General features: G+C 44.4%; 1 protein-coding gene across 5 annotated transcripts in view; it reads right to left on the bottom strand.

Moving 5' to 3' along the window:
- Nucleotides 1-1,293: 1,293 nt before the first annotated feature.
- Nucleotides 1,294-20,120, bottom strand: part of usp19 (ubiquitin specific peptidase 19) — a 34,631-nt gene continuing 15,804 nt past the window's right edge. For 2 of the 5 annotated variants that reach the window (XM_069169098.1, XM_069169102.1), the window contains 17 exons: nt 18,679-18,917; nt 18,386-18,578; nt 16,067-16,200; nt 15,775-15,933; nt 15,580-15,690; nt 15,350-15,460; nt 15,106-15,207; nt 14,197-14,337; nt 13,353-13,471; nt 13,118-13,261; nt 10,799-11,175; nt 10,608-10,718; nt 10,211-10,427; nt 7,486-7,638; nt 7,236-7,402; nt 6,975-7,150; nt 2,347-4,528 (listed from right to left, as the gene is read on the bottom strand). In XM_069169098.1, the coding sequence (XP_069025199.1) occupies nt 4,226-4,528; nt 6,975-7,150; nt 7,236-7,402; nt 7,486-7,638; nt 10,211-10,427; nt 10,608-10,718; nt 10,799-11,175; nt 13,118-13,261; nt 13,353-13,471; nt 14,197-14,337; nt 15,106-15,207; nt 15,350-15,460; nt 15,580-15,690; nt 15,775-15,933; nt 16,067-16,200; nt 18,386-18,578; nt 18,679-18,917 (2,957 nt within the window). In that variant the 3' untranslated portion in view covers nt 2,347-4,225. The other 3 variants (XM_069169100.1, XM_069169101.1, XM_069169099.1) reach the window with 3 other exon arrangements.

The following is a 20,120-nucleotide window of genomic DNA, read 5'->3' as shown; positions in this document are numbered from 1 at the left end:
CACCTCAGACTAAAACCTGCTACCTCCCCGGCTCCATGTGTCCACCTCAGACTAACTAAAACCTGCTACCTCCCCGGCTCCATGTGTCCACCTCAGACTAAAACCTGCTACCTCCCCGGCTCCATGTGTCCACCTCAGACTAAAACCTGCTACCTCCCCGGCTCCATGTGTCCACCTCAGACTAACTATAACCTGCTACCTCCCCGGCTCCATGTGTCCACCTCAGACTAAAACCTGCTACCTCCCCGGCTCCATGTGTCCACCTCAGCCTGACTCAGGAGTATTTACCGGGACTTCCTCATTCAGTTTCCACATCTTCTTCTGCTGCGGCGGGTCCGACGTTGCTCTCTACTAAACGGCGGGAAACAGCGCCCTCTTGCGGTTCCGCCATCGCAATTATTTTCAGTCTGATGTTCACAAATCTCCAACAGAGACAAAGAAGGATGAAAGTGTTGAAATTGGTTTTAATCCAGCTATTTTTCACAAGTTAAGTTTATATTATGGATCAAAAAGAAAAAAGAAATATAATAAATAAATAATTCTGAAAACCCAACGAGTCATTTTTGATTTGTTGAAGTTAGTACAAAGAAAGAGGAAGGTCCTATATTGTTAGTTTATTATATGGCCCTGTATCAAAATTTTGCTTTAAGACCTTCATTATGACCTTTATTATTTTATTAGTGTCCTCCTTTGGAGCCAAGTGGCAACCAGTAGTGATGTCATCGTCCATCAGTGATGTCATCGTTGGTTTGTGAACGTTATGAATCCTCCAGTTCAGATTCTGTCCATCACCATCTTTACTAGTTCGGAGCGGTTTGGAGCAGGAAGTGACCATATTTGGACGAGCTGGGGGAGGAGCCAGCGGTGGATCTGACCGATCTGATTGGAAACCTGACGATACTACGTCCCGCCCACCGATAGCTGTAACCTGACTGCACCACAGGCCTGTCAATCAAACAGACACGCCCCCAAAAACAGGTCTTCTTGAATCTTCTTTTCTAATGAATGAGGGATTATTTTCAGATGGACCTCCAGAAAACTAATAAGAAGGAGTGACTTTAGCTAACAACACTGAGATAACTGATGGACACATTTTATTCACTTTGGATTTGATGAGACAAGTTGAATGGGAGTCTATGGAGCCGGAGGCTTTTTGGAGCCGACCTCTAGTGGCACTCGCTGGTATTGCAGCTGAAGATACTTCTGGATCAGAACCATTTTACAGACCTGAAGCTACGAACACTTTTATTTACAGTCTGTGTTGGGGACAGAAGAGAAAATATTGCAGTCAGCAATTCTCAAAGTTGATTTTATTTATATTAACCATTTATATGTATCCACAGCAGCATTCTTAATGATCCCCAACTTTATATGCAGTCCATTAGAAAGGATGGGGGGATTGGGGGGAGGGGGGGTTGAGACCAGAGAGGCCGGACAAGTCACGCAAAACAGAAATAATGAAATGCAGCGAGAGGGAGGCGAGAGGGCGAACGGAGCCTACAGCCGGTATGAACATGCAGTCATGCACATTTCACTTTCTACTGAAGCCTTCTGACAATTTGCATCCACAGGACCGAATATCTAAACGATTACAAAACAAAACAAAAAAACAGAAGCCAAACAAAGTTCATAAAGCAACAAGACAGGAAAGAAAGTGTGTGCCCTCTGTATTAAAAAAAAAAAAAATGTAGCAGGTCAGCACCAGCCATGTTTTTTTTTCTTAACTTTATATCATTGGCTACAACTTCAACCCAAATGACTGAAAACAAACCATTCAAACCAACTTTAAAAAAAAACAACAACTAACAAAATTAGAAAAAGATTTACACACGTTACAACAAGCGTCACTCAAACTCTCCCAACTGACCCTGATAACTCCTCCCGGGGGGTTAACGGGTCTGGTCAGATAAGCAGTGGAGGGTTCGTATTTTTCTTTTAGTTTGAAACCAGACCAGAAGGTGCGTTGGTGCGCGGCCGGCTCTCCACGCAGCTCCGTTCAGGCTTCAGGCGCTGAACTACATATGTTAAGTCTTTATCGCTGGGTTTGTTAATTCACGCGAGTATATTAGTGATGTGTGTAAGAGTCTTTTCGCTAGTGAGTGAGGCGCCGTCCTCGGAGACCGCCGCCAGGTCGACCCGTCGGATGTAAGCAGGAGCACCGGGACCACCGGCTCTTCTGGCAGATCGCCCGTCGGCCGGTTAGTCCACCTCCTCCATGTTGCTGTAGGACGGCGCCTCGCACTCTCCCGAGTGGGCGAAGAGGTCAGAGGGCACCTCGGCGGTCAGCGTGGGCGGTCCCTCGGGGTCCAGGTCGCTCCCGAAGAGCGACTGGCTAGAGGCCTGAAACATAAACCAGTGTTAAGGACGAATCAGGCTGGAGGAGAGTTTCTGTTTGGACACAAAAGGAGGAGGATGTGACTTCAGATTATAAACATGATTTTATTATCAGCAGACGGAGTACAATGCTTTACAGGAAGCAGCGTTTAGACGGAGGTATCTGGGTACATTATTGCAGGGTCATTCAATTAGGATTACAGTACTGGTAATAATTCAGGAATTCAAAGATTACAGATGGAGATCAGAAAACAAGTCATGATTATTTCAGTTTGTGGACGACGCGTACATCCGTCGGGTGCACTTCGATCGGGTACAGGAAGATTTCTGATGTCACAGTTCTGCACCACAGCAGCTACGTTTTAAACTGGACACACTACAGCGTTGCATATTTCTGTTTAAATCAAGTGTACACCGTCTCCACGGCGCTCTGAGCGCTGCAGAGCGTTTAAGGCAAACACAGGTCGCTCTGAACGGCACCGGCGTTTCCCTGAGACCCCAACACACACGCAGAGCCGTGATCTGTGGACAGTTTGGAGGCCGACTTTAAAAACAGCTGCTAGAAATATAGAACAGCGTGTAGGATTTTCAAAATAAAACGGAGGTGCAACTGTGAGGAGTTAAATGTTCAAATTGAACTTTTTAGAGCTACAAAACTGTCCAGAGTCAAAAACCTGCAGAGCTTTCCTCTCAACGATGCAACACACTGAACATTACATTCAGAAGTGGACGGTTCATTCCTCTCTGCGTGGCATCATCAGTCAGCTCTTATTTTGAAGGATGCAAAAACAAGAAGAAACATCTCTGTTTACTGCAATTCATCCTGACAATCTAAAGCAATCCTCCATGTGGCTATGGCTTAAAGATTTTAAATTAAAAGAACAAACAAACAACTAAAACACATTAAAATCAATGGCGAAATATTATTACAAAATAAAATAATGTAGTTCCAGTGAGCTGCAGTACACATCGCTAAAACAGGACATTTAAAAGGACATGATGGCCCGAAATCTGCCTCTCCTCATGAACTCTTCATCACGGAGTCCTTCATGTCAACCAGCTCTTATATCTCAGTTTATACACATTTTATAAATCACTGTGCAAATTTACAGCGTCTCCGACCAAAACAATAAAAACAAAACTCCACTGAGGGACATTCCCGGAGCGTTCAACCACGACTCTCAACGGCAGCAAGTCAAAACAACGTGGACAGTTTACACTCAAACTGATGGTAACCACGGTGACGTTTCTCTGCTGGTGAAAGTTACGAGGAGAAAAACATTAAACATACAGGGGGGATTTTGATTATTAGTCATTTACACGCTTGATTTCTTACAAATTATTCTAATTATACGCTGTTCTACTCATTATTTCGTATATAATAGCTACGATCTACTGATAGAAGAATGGGGGCAAATGGATGTTATTTAATTGGACGATAGGTTTAAAGATCACAGCGGTCACACGCGGCCTCTGATTGGTCACAATGGTGCCAGAAGAGAAACTTTGTTGCTACTTTTAGAAAACTCCCACCTGTTGAACACCTGGCAGAGAGCAAATAAAGTTAACGTCCACATGGAGGGATGAGTTCACATGTAAATATGTCTTTAGACTGTGGACGCTCATTTGTTGGGAATCTGCTGCTTTTTAACCGCGCAAACAAACAAACAAAAGAAAATCTAAATGGTGACTTTAAACAAATCGACACGAGCCTGAATAGAAGTGGCGAGTTGTTTTTAAAGGGTTAATCCGTGTGAATCAGACACGTCTAGTGTTGTAGTGCTGGAGAATCATTCATTTCACAAGCTGAAACATCTCGGTGTAACTAACACAACTTTGCATGTCTCCCCTGGTTCCTACTTGACCTCCTGTCTGAACATGGCGTCTCCGCTCAGGTCCAGCTGGCTCTGGACAGCAGCGGGTACACCAGGTTGACGAAGAGCGCGAGCACGGCGGTGAGCGTGCCCAGAACGAAATATCGCACGCAGTCGTCGTCGGGGTACTCCGACATCCGCTGCCCGCGCTGCTGCCGCCGCCGTCCCGGCCCTCCTCCTCCTCCTCCTCCTCTTCTTCTGTCTTCCTCTTCATCCTCCCTGTTCCTCTGGCGGCTCCGCAGCGCCGAGCGGAACAGTCCGCGGGGCCCTTCCTCAGGCCCCTCCTCTTCCTCCTCCAGTTCCCGCCATATTAGAGAGGCCTGCGATTGGCGGAAACCGGTGTCAGCTTCTGGGAAAAGGCGTGGTCTAACAAACACTATGACTTCAATCAGACACTTTACGGGGATTTCTAATGACAAGACTTCAGAGTGAAGGACTCCTCATTCAGACACCACCAACCAGAATGAGAGGACGCCTTCACCGAGCTGCCACAACCTCCTAATAACAAACATGTTGGACCCATAATGTCTGAAACACTGAGGAACACGGTCGATTTCTATGGACTTGAACAGTCATTATAAACTGATAGAAATGAATGCGAGTTGGAGAGAAAGCTGACGACCACTCGGGCTTCAACTCCCATCTGACTGTTAATGTGATCAAAGGGAGCTGGTGGACTTCTCCACATCCAGAAGGATCTTTGTTTTGTTGGCTGTGTGCACTCCAAGGTGCAGGTGATGCAATTCAGACTGATCAGCAGGTGGTGATTAACGGATCTAAAGGCACACCGTCATGTAAACACTGAAATCGTTTTTGGAGACGGGAGTATAAATGTCTCTGAGGAGGGAAACGTGTTCCACCCTGAAGAATCCACGCTGCACAGAAACATGAAGTTTGTCTGCCTACAAGAAAACTCCACAGGGAAGCGTTATAATGTCAGAGACACCAAGAGTGTAGAAATAAATCCACCTCCTCCCCTGAGCTGTGACTCCATGTGGATGAGCTGAAGTCAGACAGCAACTGTTTGTCTCTCCTGTTTGTCCCCGAGGTCCAAAAGACTTTATATCCTGATATTGTTGTAGGAGCCTGATAAAGAAGTGGAGCTTTGGATGAGTCCGTTATGAATGTAATGAGCTCCTGTCAGGACGTTTAACACACTTCCCTCTTCAGACCTGGTGAACACGACACCGACATCAGTTTAAACCCCATGAAAGCTGCATTTAAACACTTTTTGTTCACAACTTGCAAAGTGTGTGAATTAAGTAATATTACATGAGACATTAAAGATCACCTTCGAGTGTAATACTGTGATTATACAACCAGCTACCAACTAAATAAAACATGTCATCTACATGTGTTCAGATTGTGGCGCAATTCACTCTAAAATATACAACTTTTTGTTGGTGAAACCTCTGTTTCCATGGCAACACGAGGTACGACCAACAAATGGAAAACAACCCGTCCCCTCAGTAGACCCTTATGTATGTAATGTTTACTACTCCAGGAAGCAGTCTGATCCTTAGCAACCACCTAGCAACAGAGGATTTCTAGTCTCCAACTGAATAAATACAGAACATAGAAACACTAAACTGATCAGCTAGTTCAGTCTGGTTGGAACAAAGATATCTGATGGACAAAGATATCTGATGGACAAAGATATCTAATGGACAAAGATATCTGATGGACAAAGACATCTGATGGACAAAGACACCTGATGGACAAAGATACCTGATGGACAAAGATATCTAATGGACAAAGATATCTAATGGACAAAGATACCTGATGGACAAAGATATCTGATGGACAAAGATACCTGATGGACAAAGATACCTGATGGACAAAGATATCTGATGGACAAAGATACCTGATGGACAAAGATACCTGATGGACAAAGATACCTGATGGACAAAGATATCTGATGAACAAAGATACCTGATGAACAAAGATACGTGATGAACAAAGATACGTGATGAACAAAGATATCTGATGAACAAAGATATCTGATGGACAAAGATATCTGACGGACAAAGATATCTGACGGACAAAGATATCTGACGGACAAAGATATCTGATGAACAAAGATATCTGATGAACAAAGATATCCATGTTCTCATGTGTTTTTAACATTTTAGCTCCGTGTCATGTGTTCAAACCAAACCGGTCCAGCTAGCCTCCTCTAGGATTGTAAGTGCGTGACTATCCGTGGTGTTACGGTACGGGTGCTCGGAGCGACCAAAAAGGACCAAAAGAGACCCGACTTCACCAAATGGGTCATTTAATAGAACTATAACAAGTAGAAACTACATTATATTACATGTTATATGAAACTATTCTAATTCTATATTCCCATTGAGGAGGTGGAGTGATATTTCTGGTGATCAGCAGGATGTGATGTCATGATGATTTGTTCCAAGTGTTCAGTTGACCAATCAGATCTCTGGGGCGGAGCTACTTGTTGGATAATTGGGAAATTAGTTCAAAATGCAGCAGAAACACTGAAACACCATCATGATGGGATGGATTCTCCTATTTCTAGTAAACGTTCACTTGTGAGAAATTCCTTCATTGTGTTAATTGTGGATGTTTTAAACTCCTCCCACGGTGCCACACGAACCCTCGACCACACAGCAACACTTAATGAACCTGTTAAACTCTATCTGCTCACAAAGAACAGGATGTACGGACGGCGTGACGTGAAACGATGACCTAGGAGCGTGTTCCTATCCCGGCCCTCGGTGTGGTGTGGTGTGGTCGGGGCTCCCTCACCTGGCTGGCGGTGGCTCCTGCAGCGGCGGGCGACTCGGCTCCGACGGGCCGCAGGAAGCGCGGCGGCCTCTCCACGGGGGAGTTTCGTCGGCGGTAGAACAGGACGTAGGCGTAGCGGGTCACCACCTGACTCTCCTCCACCATGGTCACGGTGCTGTCATCAAACAGACGCCAGCCTGGGAGACGAGGGGGGAGGAAGGAGTGTGAGAGAGGAACACCTGCTGTGTAAAGAAATGGAGTAAAGCTCTCTGACAGACTCACCGACATCACTGCGCTGGCTGTTCTTGTCGCTGGGCAGACGAGCGTAGGCGGTGTAGTGACCTCCGATCATCCCTCCGTAGTGGTTGATGACGGCGTACAAGTCATAGATGGGAGGCTGCTGCATCTCGTCCTTCTGCCCGATACAGAACTTACTCAGATCCAGATTTCTACAAAACAAAATGTTGTGGACATTAAAAACCACCTACGTACGAGACAATCAAGCACAGAGAACCGGGTGGCTGGTGTTTACCTGACGGGGAAGTCCACCATGTCGTTGATCTTGTCCCTCCAGATGAAGCTCCTGAAGGAGAAGCGCTTGAGCTGGATGATGAGGACGTTGGGCAGTCGCCATAGCAACAGCTGCTTGGAGGCCTCGCGGTGCTGCTGGCACTTTGGACAGTACCTGAACGGACAGACAGACGAAGACAGCAGGTCATCGCTCTGCTGTCCAGGTGAGGAGGAGGAACATGTCGAACTCACACCGCCTCCCGGGAAACAGTTTCAACTACAGACCGACTGATTCAGGGTTTTTGGGGCTGATATTAGAAAGCTAAAAACAATCCATTATAGATATTATGGAGTGAAATGTGGTTAATATACAGTGCCAGTCAAAAGTTTAGACACACCTTCTCATTCAACAGTTCTTCATTTTTTTCTACATTGTAGATTAATATTGAAGACATTCAAACTATGAAGGAACACATGGAATAATGTGGTAAACAAAAAAATGCTCAACAAACCAGAATATGTTTTGTATTTTATATTCTTCAAAGTAGCCACCTTTTGCTTTGATGACAGCTTTGAACACTCTTGGGATTCTTTCAATCAGCTCCATGAGGTGTTCACCTGGAATGGTTTTCCAACAGTCCTGAAGGAGTTCCCAGAGGTGCTGAGCTCTCGTTGGCTGCTTTGCCTTCACTCTGCGGTCCAACTCATCTCAGACCATCTCATTGGGTTTAGGTCGGTGATGGTGGAGGCCAGGTCATCTGACGCAGCACTCATCACTCTCCTTCTTGGTCAAATAGCCCTTCCACAGCCTGGAGGTGTGTTTGGGGTCGTTGTCCTGTTGAAACACAAATGCTGGTCCCACTAAGCTGAAACCAGATGGGATGGCATGTCGCTGCAGAATGCTGTGGGAGCCATGCTGGTTAAGTATGACTTGAATTCTGAATAAATCACCAATAGTGTCACCAGCAAAGCCCCCCCACACCATCACACCTCCTCCTCCATGCTTCATGGTGGGAACCACACATGTAGAAACCATCCGCTCACTTTTTCTGTGTTTTACAAAGACACGGCGGGTAGAACCAAAAATCTCAGATTTGGACTCATCAGACCAAAGTCCAGAGTTCCACTTGTTTAATGTCCATTCCTTGTGTTTCTTGGCCCAATCAAGTCTCTTCTTCTTCTTGTTCTTCCTCAGTAGCGGCTTCTTTGCAGCAATTGGACCATGAAGGCCTGATTCATGCAGTCTCCTCTGAACAGTTGATGTTGAGATGTGTCTGCTACTTGAACTCTGCGAAGCATTTATGTGGGCTCTAATCTGAGGTGCTGTTAATTTGTGGTTTCTGAGGCTGGTAACTCTAATGAATTTATCCTCAGCAGCAGAGGTAACTCTTGGTCTTCCTGTCCTGGGCGGTCCTCATGAGAGCCAGTTTCATCAGAGCCTTTGATGGTTTTCGCGACTGCACTTGAGGATACATTCAAAGTTCTCTAAATGTTCCGGATTGACTGACCTTCCTGTCTTAAAGTAATGATGGACTGTCGTTTCTCTTTACTTAGTTGAGTGGTTCTTACCATAACATGGATTACAACTGTAGTCCAATAGGCCGATTCACTGTAGAGAGCTGTGCACCAACCCTGCCTCTGCACAACACAACTGATGCTCTCAAACACATTAAGAAGGCAAGAAATTCCACAAATTACCTCTTGACAAGGCTCACCTGTTAACTGAAAACCATTCCAGGTGAACACCTCATGGAGCAGATTGAAAGAATCCCAAGAGTGTGCAAAGCTGTCATCAAAAGAAAAAGGTGGCTACTTTGAAGAATCTAAAATATAAAACATATTCTGGTTTGTTTAACACTTTTTTTGTTTACCACATTATTCCATGTGTTCCTTCATAGTTTTGATGTCTTCAATATTAATCTTCAATGTAGAAAAAAAATACAAATAAAGAAAAACCATTGAATGAGAAGGTGTGTCCAAACTTTTGACTGGTACTGCAGATATGTAATGGAGGCCGTATTTAAACGAGTATCTTTGTCATCTGCAGACTAAAATCACTTGATATCATCAACATAGAACATGTTTCTTATTTCTCCTCGGTGGCCGGAGTCGAAGCGCCTTGTGATCGCAATAATTCACTCAAATTCAAGCAAACATTTGCGGGAACTTGCAATTTTTTTAAATTCCTGCAACTTTTCAGCAAAAAAATGTCATCAGCTGTGAAGCTGTGCTGAAACTTTATTCCTTTATCAGATAGTGCTTAAAAAAAAAAAAAAATCCCATTTTTCTTTCTTGGCTTTAAATTTATTTTTTATATCTGCAATTTTACTGCAAAATCAAACATGTTTGATGGTTGTGTTGTTTGTTGAGTAAGTGTCACTGCAACAGCAACTTGAAACCTACTAATGTTTGTTTCAGCCATAGTTTTCATATCAAGTGAAAGTTGAATATTTTAAGGTTTTGGACATTATTAATTATTTATATATTTAATATACTGAACATTAGTCACAATTTTGACTTCTGGGTTTGTTGAGGAATACAGATGAATTCATATTAAAAATGATTGAGCTGGAGCCCTCGCATTAATAATCAACTTGTGTCATGACTAACTTCCCTTCGTTTCTTTTGTTTTATGTCTCACTGAGGTCAGTAAATGCTCCGCTGTTTGAAGTCTGTCTTGGACAGTGAGAAATAAGAAAGTTGGAGAGTTATTTTACAGCATCCAATCAGGAGGTGAAGGTTCCTACCAGGCCTCCTCTGGCGCCAGCACCTCCGGCTTGGTGAAGAGGTTGAGACACTGCTCCAGGGTGAAGTGTCCCGCTCTGGCCGTCTCGCTCAGGGATCCTGGATCCTCCTCATACTCCAGCTCCTTGGAGCTCACCAGCACGTACTCCTTCAGACGCTCGTTGTTCTTCCACACCAGCTCCAGGGTGGCGTCCTCAGGGAGGTCGGCCAGCGCGTCCTCTGTAGGGGAGGGGGGGGACGTAATTCAGTAAAATCACAACCACACTTGTGTCCTCGTCGGTTTGTGCATCACAATGACCGACAATTATCCGATGTTTTAACTAAACAAACCTGATAAAGTGGAATAAAGCTTTGTTTGGTGCTATAATGACGTGACGTCCTGAAGGAAACTGTTATTACCTTTCTCATCCAGCCGTTCCTCCTTGTGGTTGGCGTCCAGCAGAGAGATGTAGAACTGGCTGGCGTGGCCTGACGCTGACTCGCTGGGCTGCTGGTACCCCGTTACTGCAGCTGCAGGGAGACAACAGGGATAGTAAGAGGATGCATGTGCAAAGGCTGCTAATCACAGAAATACTGGAGCTGTTTTTTACCTTCCGGTCGCACTGCCTTCTCACAGGACGTTTCTTTTTCAGCGTGCGGGTCCAGAGAGCAGCAGGAGGGGGAGGAGGTGGACTCGGAGAAGCCCGAGTCTGCAGTCCGCGTGGTGGAGAGCGACGTCTGGGAGGCGGAGAGTGAATCCGGCTCCCCGGAGTGGAGAGCCGAGGCCTGAGCGTGCCCCGATGACTCGGGCAGCGTGGACGGGCTCTCCAGCTCATGATCACCTGCTGCTGCAGAGCCGCTGCCTCCCAACGCCTCCTCACCCTCTGGAGCGCCTGCGGGCATCGGGGGGAGGTCTGCCCGGGACGGGGGGGTTTCCGGGGACGTCCTGCCTGACTGGAAGGGAGGCTGGAACACGTTGACAGAAAACCTGCACAGAGAAAGCCACGAGGGAGATCACACCCAGAAACTTTGAGAGGTGGGTTTGTGCTTTTCTGCTCTTTCAAAATAGATGTAAACAATCCGGTGTGTTGGTGCTGTGTGATTGTTGTGTGCTTTATTAAAGGCACAAGAAGACTTTTGAGGAAAACAAGGCTTGCATGATATTTGGCAGGATAGAAGGAGTGATGTCAAAAGTAATATGAAGGAAGGCACGTTTTCTGTTCTTCCAGGCTGCCTCAGATGAATTTTAAAAATGTTTGTATACATTAACAGTTGTGAGCACAAGTGATACTCAGCCCTACTTCTCTTTAATTTAATAATTCAGTGACATTTGATAGTAAATTCTACCGTATATTTTATAATGACTAACAGAGCACAAACATGAAATGAAGCTCAGATTTAACAGCTCATGATTGTTCTCACATATTTCTGGAGGCTCGTTCATCCATCTGTGCTGCTGGCATTGATGTAAATACAGAGAAGGAGCGCTGCTCTGATCCTAACTGGAGCTGCACCGGTTACCATTTGTTTCAATTATATTTAAAGTGATTACAACCAATATTTTACACCAACATCATGCACACAAAGCAAGTAGGTAACTGACCATGTAGCAGTGTGGGGGGTCGTGTTGATTTTAACGGAGCTTCACGGTGAGTTTCAGATCATCGCTGTTTAAACTGCAGCTTTACTCGTTTTGGTTTGGCTCTCAAACGGTTTTTGGTTTTAGTCGTTCAAAAGCAGCCGTTTTCAGCAAAGACAGTTCAAAAAAACCTGCTGAACACAACCTGTTTTACACCAAACAGAGAGGCCATAGCACGTATCAGAGGTTGAGGCTGCTGACGTTGAAGTCCAGCAAAAACTATTTTTTAATTGTATTTGCAGCGGTGGTGGAGTGCCAGCTGGTTTCAGAGCATTCTGATTGGTTAAAACTGCTCCGATAGTTTCAAACTTGAACCGAAGTCGACGCCCACTAGGATGCAAGGACGACACACATTTGCTTATGGATCGTTTCCAGAACCAACATATTTAGAGTGAATTTATTGGGTCTGGGAACACCAGGCTGGGCAGAGACCAACAACAGAGGAAACGTGATGAAGACAAACTGGACTACAAATGAAAGCCCGTTTCTTTTGGACCCAAGTGGACTTAAATATAAAGATGAAGAGGGACGAGTGTAAATGAAGGTCAGAGAACAGAAAGTTTGTGGCAGATCAACATGATCACAGATTAAAAAGAGATTTTACCTGCAAAAAACTAGTTCACCAAAGATGAAAAATCAAGTCACAAAGACGTCAGATTAAACAATATAATATATATATATATATATATATATTTTTTTTTTTTTTTTTTTTTGTCACAACATAAGTGTGTTTTTGGAAACATTAGGTGAAGTATATTGTCTGTTTTGAATTAATATCAAAAATAAACAAAAAGATAAAACAAAACAATAACAATTTAGAAAAAAAATTGATTTAGATTCCTGGTCATTGCTTTAACTCTTAAATCACAACATTGCAGCAACAGATGTTTGGTTTTTTTCCTCTTTTTCCATCACAGCAGGAGAAATTGTTCCAGAATGATCAGACATAAAAACCTTCTAAAGTTAAAAGTTGCACAATCCCACTTTTGTTTATTAAACTTATATTTGTTGAGTATATGAGGCCATATTAAAGTGATAAATATACTACAGTGTTTACAGAAAGGTAAAGAGCTGCACAGAGTTCACTCGGACCCGACAGCCTTCAGGTGGTTGCTGCGTTGGAGGCGTCACCAAGTCCAGCTCGGCAACATTTCTGTCATGACTTAAAGTGACATCATCATGTTACGAGCTGCATGTCAGAAAGGTGAGTCACAGATAATATACGCGTGAGCTGTCCCAACACTTTGACCTGCGAGTTATGCTTAACGTGAAGATGAGGATGAAGACGTACCTGGAGTAGCCCTCCAGCAGCTGGGTGAGGCGGGCGTAGGAGAGTCGGGACTCCGGCACGCTGACCAGGAACGGGAGGCCGACGTTCTCCATGTTGGGCCGACACAGACCTTTGTGACTGGGCCAGTGGGTCCTCTGGCACACTCTGGAGGGGGAACAGAGGAGAGAACATGTTCACGAAGGGGTGAAGACCTCCAACCGATGAGGGGTCGTTGTCTGATGGTCGGTAAACTCACTGGTTGCAGTAGCCTACGCGATAGCACCGCGTGCACCTCTTCAGCTTGTCCTCCTCTGACACCGGAGGCTTCAGGCAGGCAGCACACTTGGAGATGGGAATATTGGGCACCTGCAGTTTCTGAAGGGACAACAGAGGAACAGATGTTAAAATCTGTAAACATGCTGCGAAGTGTTTCCCAGAGGACTGAGTTGTTGTGGCACGCCTTAATGCATCTGAAAAAACGGGCTTTGAGCACTCAAAAGTGACAAAACAAAATATGTAACAACAACCCATAAACGGTCAAATCTGAAAATTCAAACGTTTTGATTGAAATGAGGCTGTAGTTTATGATTGTAGCTCGTCGTCTTCCTTCCTGCAGGAGGAACAAGACGTTGTTTGTGTTTTATTTACGAGTTACTGATTCAGGATGTTCGAAGCTGCTGATGTATGTTCCATCTTTGCCGCAGTCTCCTGGTCCACCGGTCAGATGAGCGTGTTTGCTGTGCGACTGAACCGTCTGTTCAGTGAATAATAATCCTGAGAACATGATCACCTTCGCTGCGTCGTTGTGCTCAAAGTTTATGTGCTGTACTTACAGGTGTGTGAACTGATTGGATATGACGCGTTTGTAGCACGAAATTGTGACTGCTGTGACTACTTAGGTAAGGTTAGGTAGTTACTTTATTAATCCCCGAGGGGACATTTTTTCACTACAGCAGCATACAGAAGCAACAAGATAATAATAGAATAGAAGCAATAAAATAGCAGTAAAAATATAAAATATAAATACTGTGCTGCTTAATGTGTTTCCGTAGAGGAAACACTGCTGTGGAAAGGTCAAAATCAGGATTTGATCTTGTTACCTGCTGCACTCGGAGCAGCACCACTCTCTCTTTGGCCAAGTCTTTGGAGAGCACCTCGAAGCAGAACAACATGTCAGAGGAGGACACCATGTCCAACGAATGGGACGGCAGGAACATGCGCTGGAAGCGGTTCTTCCCCACCTGGAAGGAAAAAAAACAAAATAAGTCAGGTTTTATCCTCAAGTGTCAAGTCAACAGTATTCGATAACTACCACCGCTTTGTGTTGCTCTAACATCCTCGCGACGGCTAGCTGGACCGGTTTGGTTAACACGCGACATGTTACTAAAATGTTAAAAACACATGAGTCCATGGATATCTTTGTTCATCAGATATCTTAGTTCATCAGATATCTTTGTTCATCAGATATCTTTGTTCATCAGATATCTTAGTTCACCAGATATCTTTGTCCATCAGATATCTTTGTTATAACCAGACTGAACTAGCTGATCAGTTTAGTGTTTCTATGTTCTGTATTTATTCAGTTGGAGACTAGAAATCCTCTTGTTGCTAGGTGGTTGCTAAGGGTCGGACTACTTCCTGGAGTAGTAAACACCGCATACATAAGGGTCTACTGAGGGGACTGATGTGTTTTCCAGGTGTTAGTCACACCCCATGTGTTGTCACAGAAACCTCAATAACAAAAAGTTTTATATTTTGAGAGCCAATTGCCGCACAATATGAACACATTTAGAATTCACATAGCTGAGCTCCACCCAAACCAGCTGAATAAGTTTCTGTTAATATTAATAATAATAATAAATGTATAGTCAACACACACACAGTGCAGTGGCAGCTACTGGTTGGAGACCCCTGCTCTCATGTGACCCGGATCGTGTTTAACTGCGTTCCCACATAATGAATAATAAGTAGAGAAAGAAGAGAAACCCTGAATATTTAAAACGTCTAACCTCTGCCAGCCTGAGGTTCTCCGGTTTGACCCTCACACTCCTGGAGATGGATTCAAGGACTTCAGTAGTGCTGGAGTTCTCCTTGCTCACACTCACCAAAAACTGACACACACACACACAGAGAGAGAGAGAGAGAGAGAAACACACACATTAAAGAGTGGAAGATATATTTACATTTCTCAAAACTAACATGATCGGTGTGAAAGTAGTTTCAGCTGAGAGCAGAAAGCACTCAGTATCTTACCTTGATGGGTTTTTTATGAGGTTCCTTAGCAAAGTAGAAAACTGAGAGCACCTTCTGTTTCTGGGGCAACGGGACGGGCAGGTAGAGGAAGGGGTCAAAGGTGATGGACACCTGACAGAGAAGAAACAAAAACAAAGTTTGTCTTCATCAGACCATAGCAAAAAAGAAAACTCAAGCATTAACTTTAAAAAGAAGATTTCTTGGGAAAGCTTTCTGCAGGACCGTGTTACCTTGGAGCATGTGGGGCACACCAGCTTGGATTTGAACTGGCCTTGGAAGAGGTCCACTATGAAGGAGTCATTTCTCATCTTGTGCCTCTGCCACGCCTCCTCGGCCACCACCTGCAGAAACACATCATCAGGTCCGGGCTTCGGTACAGCGGAGGCGGTTGTTTGAATAAAAAACAGTTTAGTAGGAACACCTACTTCGTCGAGCCGTCCGTCGGAGTCGACGGTCTCCGTGTACGGTTTGTTCTGGATGCGGTTCAAGTCCTCGTGGAGTCCGTCCAGCAGGAACGCCATGAACTCCTGGGCGTCATGCTGAGCGTAACCCGTGAACTGACTGGCTTTACTGGCCACGATCGCCTGCAGGGTTACAAACACACGAGGACAGTTAGAAAATCAGGGAGTGATAAATATCTGATCAATGCAGTCACAGATGGAAGCGACAGAAGAGGAGAAAGCTTCACACACACGGGTGATCCCTCCTGGATGATACCTTGAGTTTGGATGGTTGGAAGGCGTGGTGGGTTCCTTTCCAGAGAGCCCTGAGCAGCACAGCGAACCCGATGGCCAGCCTGCCTCCCGTTCCCAGCGGATTATTGCAGTTAATTTCTGCCTCAAACGCTCGGTCTGTGGGGACAAAGAGAGAGAGAGAATAAAAACATCCATAAATCAACCTCAAGACTCCACCGGGAGTTTAGACGTGGACGAACAGAGACACAAGGAAACCATCAGAGTAAAACAAAACAAAGCAAAAGAAAATACTTCAAGTAAACCTTCACTGTGAATGTAAACGCCTTCTTATTGCTGTTGGTCAAGACTACAATGAATATAAAAATACACATGCTATAAGTGATCCACAAAATATGGTACGTGTACCACTGGTGGTACACAAGAGGCTTGCTGAAAGGCCCAACACCTGAACTCCAGCTGGCCCGAGTCCCAAAACAGTTCTACACATCAATTTACAATGAGGTGACGATTAGTTGTTAATCATTTAAAGAAATTAATACATTCACCTGTCGCCATGTCGTCACATCTGATACAGAACAACGCTATCGATGGCTTGATGAAGTCAGATTTGGACACAGAATTTTGAATTTTTAAAAAAAAATGAAACAGAAAATGGAAAGTGACCACGCTGGACCTGACAGGTCAGACGAACCAGTTATGTTGTTGTAATTTCACCTTTCTGATTCTATTCTGTAGGGACAGCGGAGCACTTTCTCTAAAAGACTCCTCCAGCTCCGCTGTCACAAGGACAGATACAGGAGATCGTTCCTGATGCAGGAGATCGTTCCTGATGCAGGAGATCGTTCCTGATGCAGGAGATCGTTCCAGATGCAGGAGATCGTTCCTGATACAGGAGATCGTTCCAGATGCAGGAGATCGTTCCTGATGCAGGAGATCGTTCCTGATGCAGGAGATCGTTCCTGATGCAGGAGATCGTTCCTGATACAGGAGATCGTTCCTGATGCAGGAGATCGTTCCAGATACAGGAGATCGTTCCAGATACAGGAGATCATTCCAGATACAGGAGATCATTCCTGATGCAGGAGATCATTCCTGATGCAGGAGATCATTCCTGATACAGGAGATCATTCCTGATGCAGGAGATCATTCCTGATACAGGAGATCATTCCTGATACAGGAGATCATTCCTGATACAGGAGATCATTCCTGATGCAGGAGATCATTCCTGATACAGGAGATCATTCCTGATACAGGAGATCATTCCAGATACAGGAGATCATTCCTGATACAGGAGATCATTCCAGATACAGGAGATCATTCCTGATGCAGGAGATCATTCCTGATGCAGGAGATCATTCCCGATACAGGAGATCATTCCTGCCGACCGCAATAAGACTGTACAATAACTCACCTCTGGCAAAATCCATCACACAACAATAACACTGTTGACTGTGTTTCTTGGTTTGTTTGTATATAATATATATAGATATATACTGTACTGTATATATATATATATGTATATATATAGATATATACATACATATATGTTGACTGTGTTTCTTGGTTTGTTTGTATATAATATATATAGATATATAATATACTGTATATACTGTGCATTTTATATTTTATATTTTTTACTGCTATTTACTGCTATTTTATTGCTTTTCTATTATTCTATTCTATTATTTCTATTATTATCTTATTGCTTCTGTATGCTGCTGTAGCGAAAAAATTCCCCCTCGGGGATTAATAAAGTAACTACCTACCTACCTATTGTATAGTTAAATCTGTTGATTTTATTATATGAATTAATTGGAGGTTTTGGCTATGGGAAGTGGTACCTGTGTAAATTGGTTTGGTAGATGATCTGAACAGTTTGGGAGCCTCTACTACAGCCATTTGTATTATTATTATATAGTTTTATCAGATGTCTCAACCCCAGAAAACTGAGTCTCTATCAACCTCAGTCTAAATACATCGTGTCCAAAGAACTGGGTGACCTACATTTGGCCGCAATTATTTCAGTGTTTCACGTGCTTGGATGCAGAAACTACAGCATATTTGTGTTATTCAGATAAAAGCAGTGTAGTCATCAGAGCTGCTCCCGCAGAACAGACCTGAGCACCCCAGCATTAATAAAACACACCTCGCTGTAGGCAGGGGTATTAAAGTTCAGGTAGATTGTGCCTTTGATCAACATGAAGAGCTTTTTGTCAGACTGGCATTGAAACATACACGAACGAGTGATGATGAGAGGAGCAGGGAGCAGGAGAGGCTGTGAGGACGCACTCCAACTTCCATCTCCATCAAAATTATGGACCTGAAACCTGAGACTTCTCACCGTGAAAGTAATCCCTGAGTTCTCGGGTGTTGGACAAGGACTGGATGACGCTGTTCATGAAGCAGGTGTTGCCGAGGTTGACCAGTCCTGTGAAACCAGGCAGACACACCTTCTTCTCCTCCTCTTCCTCGTGGCGCTCGTTGCTGGCCGGAGGAGCGTGAGTCATGGGCTGCACCATGCAGGTGGGCTTCGGCTGAAACAGGAAACAGATGCAAGCGTCCGTTTACTGACATTCAGTTGGAGAGATATCGACAGTACAGACGTCATGCGTGGCCCGTGACCGTGTTCCTCACCGTGGTAACCGTGGGCTCCGGCTTGGTGATGGCGACGTGCTCTGAGACGGAGCGAGGACCCACCGTGTCCAGACCTCCGTCCTCCACTCTGGGCGAGCCCTTGGGGGTCTTGGGTTTCTCCTCCCCGACCCTCGGGGGCTCCTCCTTGGCGGGGAGGCTGTGCTGGCTGCTGCCTGGCTGGCTCTTCTCCATGCAGGCGGGGCCGGAGGGCACAGCCACCTTGGCGCCACCCACTGCACCTTAAACAGAGGAGGATGGAGCTTGTGGTTAGAAGATGAAGGTCGACAATGAGAGACTGGACGGTGCTGGACATGAACGTAACGAGCTGTGGTGCATCACATGGAGCTTATTGAAACTTTTTCATTGGGGAACAGCTTTAAAAAAAAAAATCTGAAGTTTCCTGGAAATAAACATCACTGCCAATTGGTATTAATTATAGGAACAAATATCAGTTTCGTTGAAGGAATAGTTCCCTTTACATGCAAGTAAATTGTAGCTATAGCAACATGTTAACTGACAGAAATATCGGTCAGCAATCATTTTGATAAACCAATAATCATTATAGGAATATCGTTCTATACAATACAAGTAATCTCTGGAGGAGCAGACTCCCGGACGCATGTCCTGTTCCTCCTTCACTGGAGCGCAGGTAGATAATCGCAACACGTGTGACATCAATTAAAGTTAAAAAAAAAAAAAAAAAAAAAAAAAAAAGGCAAAATGCCACATGAATAGAGTTTGTCCTGCCGTTAAAAAACAGAGGAGCAGCAGCAAAGTTTCACACTAGTCATGGAGAGGGAGAGTTGAGCACCAAGGGGACACGGTGCTATGTAACCATGACGACGACATAAAATGAACATCACCTACATCTGCAGTGAGCAGTTCTCACTAAAGCTACACAGCAATACCACAAGCAAAGATGGCCTGTTTGAAACTGTGTTAGTTTGTTGTTTACAGCTTCTCAAATACAAGAATTTGTATATTTTCTCTGTTTTAATGTAAAAACTGTAAACTGGAAAACTGTTAAACTAACAAGACACTTGAAGGCGTGTCCTTGGACTGGGATTCCCCTTAAACTGTTTTAAGGAAACAAACAATAAGATATTGAGAAATGATAAAACAAACCTTTCCAGCTCTTAAGAGCACCGAACATGGAGGTAACGGTCTCTGGGTTACGTACAGATGAGCATCGATATCTACCTACTGGATAAGTTAGAGTTCACATTCATGTCACTGACAGATCCCTGAAAAACACTTATATGTTTGCCTGAGCCACATGTGGTAACATAAACAAACTGGTGGCCAATAAAAAAAAATAATGACAGTTATTGTTCTGTATTGGAAGTCAATTTGAGTGTACAACATGAGTGTACAACAATGTGAAGATGCCCGAGAAGTGTTTCGCCTTTTCTCTCTCGCCACATCAAAGAAAACTGGAAAAG

Source organism: Embiotoca jacksoni, unplaced genomic scaffold (assembly GCF_022577435.1).
Source record: "Embiotoca jacksoni isolate LCO1_2020_lvr unplaced genomic scaffold, fEmbJac1.0.p SCAF_43, whole genome shotgun sequence".
NCBI classification, from domain to species: domain Eukaryota; kingdom Metazoa; phylum Chordata; class Actinopteri; family Embiotocidae; genus Embiotoca; species Embiotoca jacksoni.
Note: the sequence above shows the minus strand (reverse complement) of the source record. Positions and strands in the feature narration are given on the sequence as shown.